The sequence below is a fragment of the Crotalus tigris genome, unplaced genomic scaffold (genome assembly GCF_016545835.1).
Source record: "Crotalus tigris isolate CLP2741 ecotype Arizona unplaced genomic scaffold, ASM1654583v1 scf7180000024461.5605484, whole genome shotgun sequence".
NCBI lineage: Eukaryota > Metazoa > Chordata > Lepidosauria > Squamata > Viperidae > Crotalus > Crotalus tigris.
In genome coordinates this window covers 2808945-2827028 of record NW_024100632.1, presented here as the reverse complement: position 1 = coordinate 2827028, position 18084 = coordinate 2808945, and the positions used below count along the sequence as shown (strand labels likewise).

Here is an 18084-nt window from a genome sequence, read left to right as displayed (position 1 = left end):
GAACTAGCAGATGAATGCTGTAATGTGACCCCCGTCTGGGGGACTGTAGCTCCTCTCCTACTTGCCTCGTAGCCCAGTTCCTGGCTGGGGTCCCTGGGAGCTGTAATTCCCCCAGCCAGCGAAAGAAGAAGACCCCACCCCCATGTTTTCAGCAGGACCCCTGGATGCATCCAGGAAAAGTCTCCTGCCTCCCACAGCCTTCCTGGTGGGCGATGCCTCAGCTGGCAGGGGAGGGTGCCAGCGGCTTCACGTCTGAACAGTGCTGCTCGCCCCCTTCCAGGCAGGGCTGGGCCGCTGGAAACCTATTTTGGCACTCCTCCCCAAAGCACAAACAGCAAAGAATCCCTGCCAGGGAGCACAAAGGGCCCCTTGTGTGCGGCAGGCAGCGGTGCCTTCCCTCCGGTGGCTGCTGCTGCGGGGCCAGGTGAGTCCAAGAGAGAGCAGAAGGCAAACTCACTTTGGCTGGGAAGAAAAATGGTTCCCAAGGAAGCAAAACTTTTATACTGGGGGAGGGAGGGGAAACTGAGGCTCCCTCTGTCAAACTACACCAGGGGTCTTCAAACTTGGCCCTTTGATGACTTGTGGACGTACCTGGCTGAAGAATTCTGGGAGTTGAAGTCCACAAGTCATCAAAGGGCCAAGTTTGAAGACCCCTGAACTACATCTTTCTAGTCCAGGTAGCCCTCGACATATGACCACAATGGAGTCCAACATTTTTGTTGCTGAGCAAGACATTTGTGAAATGACTTTTGCCCCGCAATGCAGCAAAATAAGAAATGCAAAGCTGGCTCTCTGCGAGGGACCCTCTGCTCTCTGAGCTGGCTTGTTTTCGTGCAGATGTTTCATGACCCAAAGGAGGTAACAGCATCAATGCTAAATGAGGTAACACCATCACTAGCACTGATGACATTACCTAATTTGGGTCACAAAACGTCTGCAAGAAAACAGCCCAGAGAGCACCAAGGACCCCCCAGAGTCAGTCTCCTCCTCCTCCTCCTCCTCTCTGTAACCCCCACTCCCTTCTAGCACTGATGAGGTTACCAGATTTGGCTCACGAAACATCTGCAAGAAAACAAGCAAGCTCGGAGAGCGCCAAGGAGCCCTCATTTCAACCCTGCGCTACAAAGATTCTCCTTTATTGCCTTTCTCTGTCGCAAGAGGAAGACCTGCTAGACAGCAGCACCCAGCTAACCTCGGCCCATCCCTAAAAGTTTGGACCCAGTTTAGTGGGGAATGGGAATCCCCAAGAACTGCCAGAGTGAAAGTCTAGAAAGTTCCTGAAAGAAGCCCAACCACCTCCTGGCTGCTCCAGAGGAAACAGCCTGGCCAGGTTCACCAGCTGCTCTCCGTTGAGCCTGTACCTTTGAGCGTGGGCCACACCCTGCATTCTTTCATCTCTCCTGCAGTTTCACACGGGATGACTTCAGCAGTGTGCCCTCCCCATGGGGGAGACTTGGGAACCGAAGCACAGTCAGATTCCTGGCGGGGGGGGGGGAGAATTCAACTTCAACCATAACCGTTAATAGCAGCTTCTCCATTTAGAGCGCCCCAGATGTTGCCAGGTTTTAGCTGCCAACTTTCCAGCAAATGCTGGCCGAGGAATTCTACGAACCGCCTCCCAGCCCACAGTAAAGAGCTGCAGAATAGCAAAGGGTGAGTGGCAGCGCAGGGGTAACGGGCCAGGGTCCCCAAGTCCCAGCTTGGCCCACCAAGGAGCTGTTGTGGCGTGCAGAGAAGGGTGGAGGGAACAGAATGGCTTCTCGTCGGTCAGACCAAACCCTTGTTGCAAGGAAGATGGCTTGAAAAAGGGCACCCCAGCCAGCACAGGATGCCACCGGCTTACAGTTTAAGTCGGTGTTTCTCAACCTCTGCCGCTTGACGATGGGTGGACTTCAACTCTCATGCTGATTGTTGGGGGATTCTGGGAGTTGAAGTCCACCCATCATCAAGCTGCTTTTGGAAAAAGTGCAGAGAAGAACAACTAAGATGATTCAAGGCTTGGAGACTAAAACATATGAAGGATGGCTGCAGGAACTGGGTATGAATAGTCTAGAGAAAAGGAATGGGGGTGATTTGATAGCAATATTCCAATATTTGAGGGGCTGCCACGAAGACGAGGGGGGGTCAACTTATTTTCCCAAACACCTGAAGGCAGGACAAGAAGCAATGGATGGAAACTAATCAAGGAGAGAAGCAACCTAGTGGAACGGCTTGCTTTTGGACGTTGTAGGTGCTCCATCCATCACTGGAGGTTTTTAAGAAGAGACTGGACACTTGTCTGAAATGTTATGAGCAGGATTAGAAGACCTCCAGGGTCCCTTCCAGCTCTCTATTCTGAATTCTGCCGGAACACTGGCTTTGATTTCAAAAGTGCTCTTTTGGCATTTTATAGGAGCTAAAGCGAGCAGGATTCAGCCTGCAATGGGGCGCGGCAATAGGAATAGATTAGATCAGATAACCTTTATTGTCATTTTTTTTCCTGTGGGCACAATGGCACACATTAAAAATGAAATTTAGTTGCCTTCTCTCAAAGTGTACACATACATAGCACACATTTAAAACTTACTATGTACAACATGCGTACAGACCTACACCCTTACACATAAGCAACATCTAAATATGAATATAAGTATTAACAGGACGACTCCTCTGCAATTGGAAGAATGTCACGTGTCAGTTGGATAAGTCACAGTGGCTTGAGCTCCTGTCTCCTGTCCTGTCCAGGCAGCCTCCTTCACACAAACACATCTCTCCTCCTTCATTTCACAACTATTAGGGCCACAGCTGAGAACTCTGGGAATCGGAAACCACACAGCCGAAGGGCATCCAGGTTGGAGAAAAGTCTGTTCTATGCTGCAGGTTTTAAGCTGGGACGGCAAAGTTTACACAACGTGCTAAAGCAAACTAAAAGCTTAGCGCTTTGGCCGAACTCTGCTCAAATGGCAGGAAAGCTAAGACGCCAGAAAAGCCTGGGGTGGATGTATTTATTTTCCAGCTGGCGGGGTGAGTAAAGGAGCAATTAGGCGAGTCCTTCCCACTGATGAGTGGTAGGGAGCTGATCTACTGAAAGCCACCAAACACAACAGACTTTGCTATTTCCCACAGCCATGGATTTGGACATCTGTGCATTGCGTAAAGGAGGATTTCAAAACCTTGCGAGAAGAAGTTGCAAAGTCTGTGTCCAACTGTGGAACGGCAACTCGCATGAACTCAAAAGATAAGTCGCACAAGGACTGTGTTCAAAATATAAACAAAGGTATGGTGAAAGAAAGAAAAAACTTGTGAAATCAAGATTGGGTCTGAAAGGAGAGCAATTCAAGGAGGCAAAGTGGGGAAGGGGCTCTGACAGCCTCCCAGTGGTGTACAAAGAAAGACCTCTGCATTCATCCCCTGGATTTCTCACCAGGACAATTAAAGACCGGAAGCTGCTTTTAGTAAGCCAGGCGGGCTGTAATCTGGATTAGCTATTTGTGGTTCAGCCCATTTTATGAATCCAGCTGGTTTGGTTACCTTAAGATTCAATCTAGTGCAAGAAGCCAGAAAGCAGGAAATTCAGTAATCGAGTTAAGTAAGGCTTTAAGCAACTGTCACTTATAAGATATGGTTTGCTTGCTTTTGGACTGGTACGTACTGAGTAAGAACTAGGCCAGTATAATGTGTAAACATTTGCAACAGACAAATTTACAGAATTGGATTAAGCAGCTTCTGTAAACTCATCCCATGGACTCATCTCAAAGGATAACGGGTTCATGCGTCCCCTTAAGCTTCGTGGCTACTGATTTTTTTTTCCCCCAAAGCGTCACTGTCACTCAAAAGTCCCACTTAGCCGACCGTAAACTTAGCCCCAGCAGGCTGTTCAACAAATCATGTTCCCAAAACCCTGTGCTTAATACAAAGTGTGAACCCACCCCTTTTATCCAGAAGCATAAATTGGCAGCCCAGGACAAATTCAAAGCTGGAAAACAATCCGTGCCTGCAAATGAAGCCGTTAAAAATCCACGGTGGACTGAAGGGGTGGGAGGAACCGATCCGCAGGGATGAAAAAGAAGTGAGCAAAGTGACCACAACATCTAGGCCTCCACCCAGCCACAAACATCGCTAGGCCAAAGGCAGAAAGAACCCTTCTCTTTGCTCAGAAACCCAAAGCCGCAAACCGTCAGTTCTCCAGAGCAGGGCAACAACATCAGGGGAAAGGAACTCACCAGTTTCCGGAGCGTCCCTTCATCCATGCTCAGGAGCGCCTCTTCGGACATGCTGTCAGATTCCGCCCTCGGGGCCCCCCTCCTTCTCTCCAAAGAAGCTGGCCAGGCAGAGAAAGGCCAGGCAGAGAAAGGAAGTCCCTCCAAAGGCCAGGGGCTAGTTCAGGATCAGAACGGATGGAGCTCTGGAAGGCAGAGGAAAACAACCGTCAATCAATTATCTCAGAAAGGCAAAGGAGGGGAAAAGCTAATCCCAGGACCGCAAACACAGGAGGGTCTCCACCCCCTCCCTTCAACTTCTAAGAAAATCTGACCCCAGAAAGTTTCGCCCTCCTGGCCTGACTCCTCTGCTTTCCAGGCGGCTGGCATTCAAGCCGGCACAGGAAAAATGCAAAGCTGGAAAACAATCAGTGCTGGGACGGCAAACGCCTTGCTGGGATGTCCTCAGGATGCCAGGCTGGGTTTCCAGCCGTCGGACATCCCAGCAAGCCATTGATCATCCAGGCCAGAACCTGGTGACTTCACTACCAGCTGGTTGCCCGACAGCAATCCAGGCGCCTCCCCCCCCCCCCGGAAGTCCCTGGCATTCCTCTCCAGCAAACGCACCAGGTGATGAATGCCCAAAGACTCTGGAGGATGAAGGGTGCCTGGCAGGGATGAGATGCCCAGGGCTCGTGCAGATCTCTCGATCTCCTCCCTACCTGGCAGGCTAGAGAGTGGAGAGGGGAAAATGGGCTGTGTGGGGCAGGGAGGGGACACAAGGCAACCGTCAAGTGGAGGAAGGGAAGTGGGGCCTGAGGGTCACTGCTGTATGGGCCAAAACTTTTTACCTCGCGTTCCCACGATTTCTGTAATGTCCTCAAGGGAAAGCAGAACAGAGAATGGCCCCGTTCGCACAATACATCATGCTTTCTTCTCGCCTAGTGCGTTTTGTCACTCCAGTCCATAAGGGTCGTTTATGGTCTGGAGTTGATCAAATCTAGAAAACTGGCTCTGCAAAATAAACTAGGGTTCATTTCATCCGGGGTGTTCCCCCCCTCCCACTATGCCAGGACAGATGCCCCCTCCGAAGCTTCATGAGGAAACGTTTAATCCTGGTCAAGGGCCGACACTATCCAAGTTCAGCTGAGCTTTCGCCCACCCGGGACATGAGTTACCTGTCTGGATTCACATCCAACTACCGACGGATAGCCGGGCCAGGTTCGCCCAGCCAGGGCCAACCTCGCCTAGCCCAGCTGGGAAGGGCAGGTATGGCAGGTCCCCCTCCTGCCCACAAGCCTTGCAGTGCCAGAGCCGCTTCGGGACACGTCGGCTGCATTCACACAACCCTCTAAACCCGTGCAAGCCTCCGCCGTTCTAGCAAGGGATCCTAGACTGGATCTTAGACCCGCCCCGAGCCCACCACGCTCCACTTCCACCCAGGTCACCCACCCCGCTGCCACGCCGCCAGCTCCTCCCCGCCGACCCCAATCGGGCGCCGCTCTGCCGAACCCCCTTAATCCGGATTAAGAATGGGCTTCCGACCCCAGTCCGAGTCGGCTCCTACCTACCTCCCCCGGTCGCGCAGAGCCATCCACCCGCGAAGCCCCGCCAACACGGAGGCCGCCGCCGCTCTGAGGTAACCAGCGCTCTGAGGCGGCAGCCGCGCCGCGCCGCCAGGACCCAGCCTTGCCGGGCCCCGCCCCTTCTCTCGAACTAGCCAATGGCAGAACGCGCCTCCGCCCAACGGTCCCGGCCGCGCCCCTTCCCACCCCGTTATTGGTCGGTTTCTAACCGTCGGCCCGCCTGCTTGAAGCTGGGCGCGCTTGGTAGGTTGGGAATTGTAGTTCCTGGTAGCGGCGGAGCGGCTCTTCCCCGGCGGGCGGGGATTTGGGGATAATAAAAAGAGTGGATTTTCTTTGGTGATCATGGCATGAGAGACAATGTTGTAATTGTCCAGAATTATATTTGCTGCAAAGGAAGTCTGAAGCTTCTATTTCTTTTTATTCTTCCTTTCTGCGCTTTTTCTTTTTTTCTTCTTCTTCTTCTATTCTTTGCTACTTTGTGATAGGGTAGCGTTCGTGCTTTTGCAAAACTACATAGGTAGTTTTTATTATTTATTGCTGATTCTGAGAGTGCGGGCTGCTGCTGGCCAGTGGTTCTATGTGGAGTAGGCAGCAGATAAGGAGAGATCCAGTTACAAGCAGCCCCAAATAATGGTGTGGCCTTTGGTGACCCTGGATTTAGGCTCTCCAGCCACTGTTTATTCTGTGTCTGGGGGAGAGAATGCGTTTTTTGTAGCACGTCTCTCTCCAGAAAGGAAACGAAGGAGGCAGGAAAGGCAGAAACACCCTCCCCAAAAGCTGACATCAGATACCATGAACTGAAGGCAGACGGCAAGCTAAATGATATCACTTCAGATCTGAATGAGACACCACCAGGCGAGGGGAAGTCTAGAAACATCCTGGACAACAACAACAACTTTATTGCCACTTTGAATGTACACCAATCGGCATACATCAAAATGAAATTTCCTTGCACACAGCTCTCAAAGGTCCACCACCTCCGATATACACTCCTTGTTCGTGGCCAGCTCAAGTTTCAGATCGAAACAAAAGGAACAATGCTAAAAAAACTGCCTGTCCATGAAGTCTTCAAGACCTGAATGCAACTCAAGGGGGAGGTGCCTCTCTCCTCTGCATCCCAGAATGAGTAGGGTTCCCCCCCCTGCACAGCTCACCTGGGGACTGCATGTCTTCTGAGTTCTGCATAATCTGACAATTTGTTCAGCATCAGCTGTAGATGGCTGTCTACAGTCAGAAACATCCCTATGGACAGAAAGTTTAAAATACGTTTAACAGTTTGAAATAGCCATCCAGACAAAACATCTGGGGGATTAAGCAGCCTAGCCAACTCTAAGAGGAAGGGAATGTATTCAGCTTGAGCATTTTCCCTTGGCCCAAGAACTGATTAAGCCAATGACAGATTTCTGCTCATCAGTTTTCTAGAGCCCTCTTTTAGGCATGGTCAGGATATTTAACTGAATATTTACACACACACACACACACACACACCATTGCTTCTGTCTCCTGTTGGCTTTTGTTCTCTGTTTATTTGCCTTAAGTATTTTAAAGTAGCTTTGAAGAAAACTTTGAAGTCAGCCTCTCAAAAGAAGTGAGAGACAGACAAAACAGAATCAACACAATATTGAAAAAGAGGGTCAGGGAAGACTCCTTTGATTAAGGATTTCATTCATCAAAGGCCAACTTGAAGGACTCCATCCTGCTTGGGGAGAAAGAAATAGCAGCAATGAAGTGGATCCATATATATATATATATATATATATATATATATATATATATATATATATATATATATATATATATATATATATTAGTTTGGCCAATATGTCAGAATTCATCTTTTTCATATTCGGCCACCCCAACTCAAGTGCAGATCCTAGATGACTGCAGGTTATCTAATGTGGGGCTGGCCCAGAGGGTCACCCAAAGTCTATACCAACGACAAATCAGTGCAACTGAGATGTTACAATTTGTTAGTAGATCAGAACACAGTGACAATTATGGTGCAAATGGGCAAGCATCGCCACCTGGACTTTCTGCCTACCCCCTCCTGGGCTAGCCTTGTCCTCAAGGCTGGCCATCCTAGTTTATAGTCTTGTTGATGGACAAAGAATTCCACTTAGTGGGACACAGTTGAGTCCGTGCCGATCCTGTATTCTCAGAAGCAGGAATCTGATGCAAACTTTATGGAAACCCTCTGGGTCCGTCAGCTTATCTAAGGCTGAAAGTCTGGCAAGGTGACAAGGACTAGTGGGGTTTGCTCACCTGTCACAGGTGAATGCCTCTTCTCATCTGATAAACATCAGGTCCTGCCTCCCTCTGCATGACTGGACAACTGTCTGCTAAGTGCTCTCTGTCCAGGGGCTGAAACTCTCCCCGCTGTTTGCAAATTTCCTCCCCTGTGATTCATCCTTTAACAGTCTCTGTTCTTAGCTGAGCCGTTAGAACATTCTGTATGTTTGCTGGTTTGCTTCAGTAATCAATGGTAAATTTCTTCCAGACAATGGCAAAAAGATAGTTGTAGGACTTTCTCCCCAGAGCCTTTGCTTATTAGCCTGGGCTTTGGACCCGGGACCTGTTTACCGATGTATTTTTATCAAGCAAATGTCCTCAACTTAGAACAGTTCATTTAGTGACTGTCCAAAACTACAATAACACTTGAAAAAAGTGAGCCATTTTTTCACACACTTGCAGAACATACTTTCCTGCATCTAGTTGGCCGTGCAATCGCAGCAATTGGCGCTCATGAATTTTCCACCCCTTTGCAGCCTCTTGGCTGTACCTACTTCCAAATCAGAAAAAGTTGCCTGAAAGGATCCCCCCCTTTTGGGGGGCTGAACGAAAGTCTGGGCAGGCAGGTGGTTTTATTTAACAGTGGAAGTTGTGAGCGCCCAAAGATCAGTTGCATAACCGTCAAAGGGACCAACGGTCAGATTTGTGAACCTGGGTTATAAGTTGCAGAAAAGTAGATCCTCAGAACCTCAAAAGTATTCTGCTTTTGCTTTCTCATTCTTGCTTTGGTGTTTCTCATTGAAATATATGCAGGCATGCTAAGTTGGCTGAGGAATTCTGGGAGTTGAAATTCACACAGCTACAAATGACTGAGGTTGAGAAATGCTGCTTTAGTAGATGATATCCTGGTTTTTTTGCACTAGGCCAGACCGAGCAGTATGGTTTTTAGTGCATGGCGCATTCAGCATCACTCTGGATTGGGTCCCTGTTTACAACTGACTCTGGGAAATTTGCCTCTTGTATTTCATTTGGCTGGACTGCTTCCTGACCATCTTAAAACAGCTCAGGCAGCTTTCCATCCAAACATTTATATTAAAAGCTGCTTCCATCGTTCTCCGTCTGCTGTGCCAAGTCACAATCCTGGGGAGTGGGGAGTGAGTCTTTCCAACTGTTAGAATGATCCAAGGTGGTTTCATCTTTGGCCTCATCCAAAGTTCAGATCAGGTCTCACCCACCACCCCATTATGCACCGAATGCAAACCCAGCATTACAGATAAGTCTTGTTTCTCTGTTGTAGATTTGGACAGAAAGGAAACATGTTTGGTTAAAGAGAAAAGTTGTTTCTGGAATGAAAAGCAAACATGAAACATGGCCTGGGAATTTTGCTCCCCTGGGCTGTGCTTTGCACAAAGCCCCAAATTTGGGTGTAAACCTGAATCGCTATATCTCCCCTGGATACAGGGCGCAGCCTGGATTCCTTCTAGGGGGCTGAGTTATAGAATTGCCCATCCCTTTTCCTTGCTGACTCTAGTCTGGGGCAAAGTGGGGATATTTCAGAATGGTTAAGGAAGCTCTGGAAAGGCTGACCCACTTGACCCTGATCATTTCTCATGACCAGGACATAAATCCTAGATTCCCATACACATTAAACCCTACATTCAGGTTAGCTAACATAAGCAGTTGCAATTACAAGACAGGCATACCTATGTTACTTACCGCAATTGCCTGATCTGCACAATATGCTCAAATAATGCTTAGATGCCTACAGCACAGATTTCATCCTTCCATTCTCCACCATTCAGTCAGAACTGAAGAAGCATCTTGGATGAGAAGCGAAACGTCTTTCAAGGAAAAACAAAGAAAGTCCAGTTGCCTTTTGAAAAAGCACCTTTGGGACAACCATGACCTGGACAACTGAGAATCTCCATAGACACAACTACAGCTTCTAGTTGGCCTCAACTAGTGTTTTGTAAACTCAAGCAAGAGTCTGGTACAGTTCATCCAACCTATCATTAGCTCACCTCCTTTGAACGGATAGGCAGGATTTGTTATCCGGCACATAGGCTCACCATCCATTTGTTCTTACAACATGTGCACAGATGCTTTGCTGGTCCAATGCAAGATACCAGCACAATCCACACTCAACTGCAGCAGGCAGGCTGGCCACCAAAGCACTTTCTATTGATCAATTGTTAGTTGTCTGCTAAGTTCTTCAGGACCTCTTTGATCTCCCATTTGGTGCAGAGTTTGTCTTCCAGTTGATGTCAGGGTAGCTAAAGTCCCCCATTACTATGGTGGTTTGTTTCCTGAGCACATTAGTTAAATGATTGGCAAAAAGCTCATTTATTTCTTCTGCTTGAATAGCCTGTAGCACACACCTATGAAAATGTCATTCTTTTTTCTCTCTTTTATTTCAGCCTATATGCATTCATATGAGGAATGAGAGAGAATATGAGAAATGATTGAATCAAAAGGGAAGGAGAGGAGGCCCAGGCTGTCAGCCGAAAAGCAAAGAGTGACTAGATGTACATCATCAGGCACTTATGCAAAGAACATTGTGAGGTTGCAAAGGCACCAAATTCAAATAAGGATGTAAACATTGCCTGGTTGGAACAACATCTTTTACTTCCTGTAAATTGGAAGCCATCCTGTGATCGGAAGCCATTTAGTCCAAAGGGCAGCTGCTAAGCCATTTTGATGATCTGCTCAGAAAACTTTTGTGGAGATGCCACTTTTCAAACAATTCCCCCAGTTTTTGATTTCTTGATTGCGAGGTTGGCTTCTCTTCAGTGATACAATCACAAAACAAAACAATGGGAAGAACTGTGGAACAAATCTATTCAATTTACAAAACATTGGATTAGAAGACCTCCAAGGTCTCTTTCAACTCAGTTATTCTGTTATTCTCTCATCTTCTCCTCTCTTCTCCTCTCCTTGCTATCCAGACCTATTGGATAGCATCAAGCGGCATCAAATTTTCATGAAGCAAATTTTAGCAGACTATGATATAGTAGTAGCAAACAGCTATCCTAAGATATTAGAGAGAGAAAAAAATAAAAGATCTTCCAGCTATTTGTGTCCAATAAACTGTCAAGTGACTCATTAGCTGGCAAGCTAAGAGCGTCATTTATTTGTAATCTTTGCCTTACTTAGTGCCTTGAGAATTATTAATGAAGCATCTCTGTAAGCAGAGGGGAGACAATGGCTAATATAAACTCAAATGCTCACAATCTTGGGATAGCAAAATTGTTGCTGAGAATTTGAGGCACGGAACAGGCTGATGCAAAACAATTTTGTACAATTTCTATTCAAGATTATTGAACAGATCAAAGATAAACGTAAGTATAGAAATTGAAATTTAAAAAGAAAAAGTGCAGATTAAAAAAGAAAAAAATGAAAATGATGATTTCTGATATTTGTTATAGAAATTGCATGGAAATTTAAGATTATTTCTCTTACATTAAAATTACATACATAATTAACTTCCTCCCTTATCCAAATTTTTTCAAGGGGCAAATCCAAAAATCAATTCATTTCTATTCATGTTCAGCAAAAAGTCCATAAAAAGTTTCCAATATTTTATAAAAGTATTCTCTTATAATTGATCAAACAGATTACTGTTATATTCTTATCTTTTATGCAGTATTCAGGATTAGTAATCTCCGTTTAGTTTTGAGATGTTATTGTAGAACCTGGTCTATTGTCTTCTTCTGAACAAGATGCAGATATACTTCTTACATTTCTTGATTTTTCATTTCTTCCTCGCATATTGATTTTTTAAGGTTTCAACTACCCTCTTTGCTATTTTCTCGATTGTTCTCATCATTTCTTTCTCTTTTGAACCAAATAGCTCAGAGGAGGTCAGCCAAGGGTTGAAATGATGAGCAATACTATAAAGCAGGAGATAAAATCAACAGAGCGTTTAAAATTTACAAGAAGTTATAAATGCCTAGGTAAACAAAGAAGACTTTTGCTTGCAATCTTTGGAAAGTTAAAATATAGAGGCCAAGCCAATATCTCCAGGCAGGACTTGTTCATTTGAAAGGCTTTGTTTTTATTTGCATGACAAAGAAGTCGTCTTCCAAACAGCCTGAGCAGACTTCAAGGTGAGAGAACAAACACCAACTGTAGCTATTAGGGACCTAAGCCATTTAGCACTTTCACTGTAAGGTATGGTACCTTGAACAGGGCTCCAAAATAAATGGACAATTTGTTAATGATTTAAAACTGGCATGACTCAGGCTGTATAAGTAAAAAATTGTTGTCCCATGAATCAGGAAAGTTTCTTTCTAGAACAAATCTTTGTCCTTAATCTCCATTTTCCTCCACCACATTTTCCCCAATCAAGTATGGGGGTAGCTTCTTTTAGCAAACTAGAAGGCTGTTCCAATTCTTCAGGGAAAGAATGCCGCCTAGTGGCTCCCTTGCAAAGTGAAATCCCGAAGCCGCATTGCTGTTGAAAATAAAAGGATGCAAACTCCTGGATTACTCCTAGAAAGAGCTGAAGAAGCTTCTTGAATGAGAAGCAAAATGTCTTCAAATAAAAACAAGAAAGTCCAGTTACCTCTTGAAAAAGCACTTTGGGACAGCCATGACCTGGATGAGTGAATCTCCATAGATTCCTAGAATTATAGTTGCAAAGCATTCAGAAGGTGCCAGATCAGGAATACAGTAGTTACATTAGAATAAGAGCTGAGCCATACTTTGCCTGCTTATATACACCTGGATTTCCTTCTCCTCTCCTCCCCTCAAAAAAAAGTCTTTTAGAAGGGAAAAAAAGGGGCAGCAGAGTGGGGAGGGCATTGCCTAGCTTTTTCCTATTTTGTTGTTTCCTCTATTCAGATCAGGCTTTCCTCCACCAATGTGTCTGGTTTGCTGGATTCAAAAATGCATTTACTCTATAAACGTATCATTAACACAAAATGTAAAGGAAGAGGGCAGAAATATTTTTCCTAGTTTCAAAAGTTCTTTATACTGTGTTTAAATGAAGCTGAATTTATTTCAGGGTTCACACTGCAGTGGGACCTTTGAGGTCCCTTCCAACTCTTTTATTCTATATTTTATGTTTCTTCAGTCAATTGTGGCTAATGAAACTAGAGCTTAGAATGTTGCATGAGTGTAATCAGCAACTTGGAAACGGGTATATACCATACATTGAGTTTGATTCAATAAACCATAATCAAGGAAACAGTGTTTTTTTTTATGAACCTAGCCATTTATTAACTTTTTCAAAAGAACACTAATGTTCTTACATTTTTGTCCTTTGACTTTTCGACTAGTGGTGATTGGGCTGTTTCTCCTTCTTGTGCACCATACAAAGATGAGATTCGGAGTAGAAAGAATCAGAAAGAATCTCTGGCTGCTTCTCTCCAGGCAAACTTTTTGGCTTCCAATCTCTGGTGAGCAAAACCCATCCATGGTGTACTTATTCATGTCTGCTGTTTTTGCTGCTAGAACATTGTCTTCCTTCTCAGACCTCCTTTCCCACATCCTTATCTATCTTCTTGAAGGACTGTATCTTGAAACTCATAAATCTGAAGCTTGAAAATCCAGTTATCCTGGAAAATGAAGGCATAGCTTTGCGGATAAAACGGGAATGCAGACGGCCAAGTTTGGTCTCTCAGTGCAGGGAAGATTTGACAACCCTCAATGGCCTCCTCTTCCCACAATGCAGCAGCACTTAATTGCCGGGCCAAGGGCTAACTTTATTGCTGCTTCCATTGTTCTAACTGCTTTTGGGAAGACGAAAAAGTGGCAGTGATGGTTCTAGCAAGCATCTGATGGTGCACCTGGGAGATTGGAAATGTCCCGGTCCTTAGCCATATTAGCAAAACAAAGAAATTCCTTGGCAGCAAAAGAAAAAAAACAGAGAGGTCATTCATTTCCAATTTCCGGAATCAAGGTTTCTAATGGAAAAAAGCACATAGATCTCAACCATGTAACTATCCAGTACAGAACACAAAGATTGGATTGGATTGATTGCATTCCTGGGCATCCTCATGCAGTGCTTATATAGAATGAATGCAAATATATGTTTCCCAGGATAATGTTGCAGAATTCAATCTGGGTTGGTCACTGAGACCAGAGGTTTTATCTTCAAGGAACTGCTCTCTAGCCTTCTCTGGCTAGGTCAGCCCCCTCTTCTCAGCAGCAGCTCTTCAAGTACTGAAAGACAGCTATCTTGTCCCAATGAAGGGCTTATGGTTCAAGAATCCTTTAAATAGGACTTGTAAAAGAACTGGTAGCTAAAGTTATTGAAGCATTGAGCAATAATGTTATCAGGATGCCATCTTGATGAAAAGTTCAACTGCTAAAATTCGAGTTAATGGCAGCTTTCAACACATTTTTGAGAGCAGCCCCATGTGCAGTGCAATACTGTGCAGGTCCCTGAGCTGTCCCAAACCTGATGCTCTTCTGATACCTTGAATAGCAATAGATATTAATTAGGAACAATCTGTCTCTTACATGGGGTACCAATAAATGCTGGAGTCCACATAATGCATGGGGATTGTCACATACAGGTAGTCCTCGACTTACAACAATTCATAGTGACTGTTCAAAGTTACAATGGTACTAAAAAAAGTGACTTATGATTGTTTTTCACACTTACAACCATTGCAATATCCTCATGATCTTGTGATCAAAATTCAGATGCTTGGCAACTGAGTCATATTTATGACGGTTGCAATGTCCTCGGGTCACAGGATCACCTTTTGCAACCTTCTTACAAGCAAAGTTAAGGGAGAAGCCAGATTCATTTAACAACTGTGTCACTAACTTAACAACTGCAGTGATTCAACTAACTGTGGCAAGTAAGGTTGTAAAATGGGACAAAATTCATTTAACAAATGTTCCACTTAGCAATAGAAATTCTGGGCTCAATTGTGGTCATAAGTTGATGACTACCTGTAATGGACAAGGTTGACTACTTTTACAACTACTCAAGTCACTCCAACTAGTGCTGAAATAAGAGATCTGAAGACTAGGACCTTACTCTTAATCACAATGGACATATCTTTCTTTGTAGAGTGATATAAATATCTATTTCTAGTTCTAGGCATTTTTTAAGACAGCTTATGTAAAATCTCTAGGCAGAAAACTCCTACCAGATTATCCCCACTGGAACAAATTACTTAAGTTCTTGGAAAACTGGTCAACTGTGCTTTTAAACAAAACATTTTAGAAACACGTAAGACTGAAATGCTTATATTCTAATATACCAAACCCCTGAGTCACTGAATAATAGCATTACAAGATTTCTCCCAGACCCTAAATGGGGAAATTATCTTGGCAGGCAATATAAGTGGCTGGTATTAATCGTCTGTTTGCTAGGATTAGTGACCAAGAGCAAAAGGGCAACTTTTCTGGTAATGCATGAATCTCAAAACAGATTAACACCTATAAACTTTTTTTATCTTTTTCTTATGCACAGAAGAAAATCAACAGCAGCGCACTTAGAGTCTAAATAGGAAACATTTTCATTTTATGTCTCCATTTTCAGTCATCACCTAAATGAATGAATCTTGATATAAGACAGGGGTGTACTGCCGGCCCGCGGGCCGGATGCATCATGTGGAAGCCGCACCCACCCCATTGCCAGCAATGGCAAAACCAGCCCGATACGTTGCGCGACGTCATGTGACGTCGCAAGTTTCACATGCCTGATATAAGAGAACAGAGGGCAATTCAAAGGAAGCTCTACTTTTAGGCTGATTGAGGCAGTCAACTAAAGTTGCAAATGTTAAAGGACAGCCAGGCTTTGAAGGGCAGAACTTATGTAATACTCCATAGCTTCAGCTCAAGTGTCGTAAAAAATTATCTTGCCAATTCAAGACTCAGTTGCGTCCAGTCAGATTTGCATTGTGATAGGAAGGAACACCATCTTATCTTGGTTCTTTTTGTTTCCTTAGGGCAGGGGTATCAAACTGCCAGCCCACGGGCCGGATGCATCATGAAGAAACCGCAACCACCCCACTGTCGGCAATGTGGAAAAAGTTCTGATATGTCGTGCGACATCATGTAACGTCGCGAGTTTGACATGTCTGTCTTAGGGCAATAAAATGTCTCAATTTGATAAAAGCTGAGGGGAAGCTGGATTTTCTTTATTACGGTCACAAGAGGAAGATAGGGTTTTAATAGGGATAATTGCACTTCTGAACACTGGATGGTTGAAATTGCAGTTTTCTCTTTCAGTTTCTGTCATCCCTTACTCTTTCCATGATTTTTAAAAAAAATGATATTTATATCATGTCTCTCTTCCAGAATCTCAAGGCAGCATATTTAATATTCTCTCTCCTCTTAAGCAGTTCACCCCAAAATAGAGGCTTGAAAGTACAGAAGGCATTCTGAGGTCCTGCTCAGCTATAACGTACTGGATTTGGAGGTGTTTTGGAAAATAACTTATTATAATGGAAAGATCTCTCAGGACATAGTAATTGTTGAAGATTTTTAAAGCTTACATTAACCATAAATTGTCTCTGATCCCACAAATAACAAACTGACATAGGTGAATGCTGAAAATGAAAAATCTTCTGTCTCATCTCAAACAGCTGTAGACTTTAATCCTCTGAAAGTGGCTTTTCGTTCAACTATTTCACTCTGTAACTGCCATTCTACCAATCCCAGAAATAACTGACAAAGGTGAATATTGAAATTGAAAAAAATCTTCTGTCTCATCTCAAACAGCTGTAGAATTTAATCCTCTGGCTTTTCATTTTACTACTTCACTCTAACTGCCATTCTATCTCATTCAGTTTTGGTAAGTGTTGATGTTTGGCAGAGAACATCTAGAATTCCATAGAATTACTTTATCTTCATTCACATTATTTTGCATTCTTGTCAACTCTAGCTATTTTTCTCCAAATTTCACACCACAACGGAGAATTCTGGTAATGTGTTTTGTTGATTGCACTTTCCTCCTTTAATAGCTATTATTTCACTATTAAATTTCAATTTATAATAGTCATATTATTCACATTGATAAACATATGGTACTTTTCCAGTTATCTGATGGAATGCAGTGGTTAGACTGCGGTATTGCAGGATAATTTTGCTGACTGCCGATTGCCAGCAGCTCGATTCTCACTGCCTCAAGGTTGACTCAGTCCTTCCGAAGTCTGTAAAATGAGGACCCAGATTGTCGGGGGCAACATGCTGACTCTGTAAACTGCTTAGAGAGGGCTGTTAAGCAATGTGAAGCAGTATATAAGTCTAAGTGCTATTGCTATGTTTTTAACTAGATATTTTGTAGAGTAATTTAATTCTCAGAGTTGTTTTGCAAACCAAAATCTTCTTATGGGATGCATGTAAACTTGCCCATCATTTAAAGGAAAATAGGGTTGAAATGAAGAGTTCTTGAGGCTCTCCTAGTTAGTTTTCTTGCAGATATTTTATAACCCAAACTAGATAACATCAGTGCTAATAAGTAGTGATGGTTTCTGAGATGTTCTTGATGTATGCCAGTGTTAATTCTTTTTAGGGCTTGTGTTGGATTGAGTGGTCAGGCACTTTTTGATAAAGTTGAATGAATATCCATTTTGTTTGAAGATGTTGTATAGATGCTCCATAAACTTTAATTTAGATGTGCTGAATTACTCATATATGGAATTACTAATAATTGTATTTGCAATTCAAATATGTATTAGAACTGCATTGTTTTCCTGCAAAAGAACAGGATAAAGATGTTTTGTACTTTCGGATCTCAACCTGAAAAAAAATGGTGTGGGCACAAGAATGTATGATACAGTGGTCAACGTCTTCTTAAAAAACATGGGTCTTTCCCTGGTAACTGGATAAGCTATGAAAAACAAGGAAAAGCTGAAAGGGTGCACACACACACAGAATCTCTTTTAATTCAAACATTTCTAGCTGGGCCTTAATCACTATAATAAGCCAAACTGATAATCCATATTTCAGAATACCTGTCCTAAAATCATTCCATGCTGCACAATAACCAATATGAGTTCAATATCCTAAATAAAATTTATTGCAAAGCTATGATCAGATTTATTCACTCTTTTCTTGTGATATATGCATTAGTTTGCTTCATAAAAAAATAAAATAGGTATGGTTATTACTAAAACAGCTCTCAA

At 43.9% G+C, this 18084-nt stretch overlaps 1 protein-coding gene across 2 annotated transcripts in view; it reads right to left on the bottom strand.

Annotated features, from left to right (window-relative positions):
• The window catches only part of SMTN (smoothelin), a 30536-nt gene extending 24656 nt beyond the window's left edge, over positions 1 to 5880 (bottom strand). For both annotated transcript variants that reach the window (XM_039332480.1, XM_039332481.1), the window contains exons 1-2: positions 5750 to 5880; positions 4203 to 4384 (exon numbers count right to left, since the gene is read on the bottom strand). In XM_039332480.1, the coding sequence (XP_039188414.1) occupies positions 4203 to 4253 (51 nt within the window). In that variant the 5' untranslated portion in view covers positions 4254 to 4384; positions 5750 to 5880. The remainder of the gene's footprint in view (positions 1 to 4202; positions 4385 to 5749) is intronic.
• Positions 5881 to 18084: the final 12204 nt, after the last annotated feature.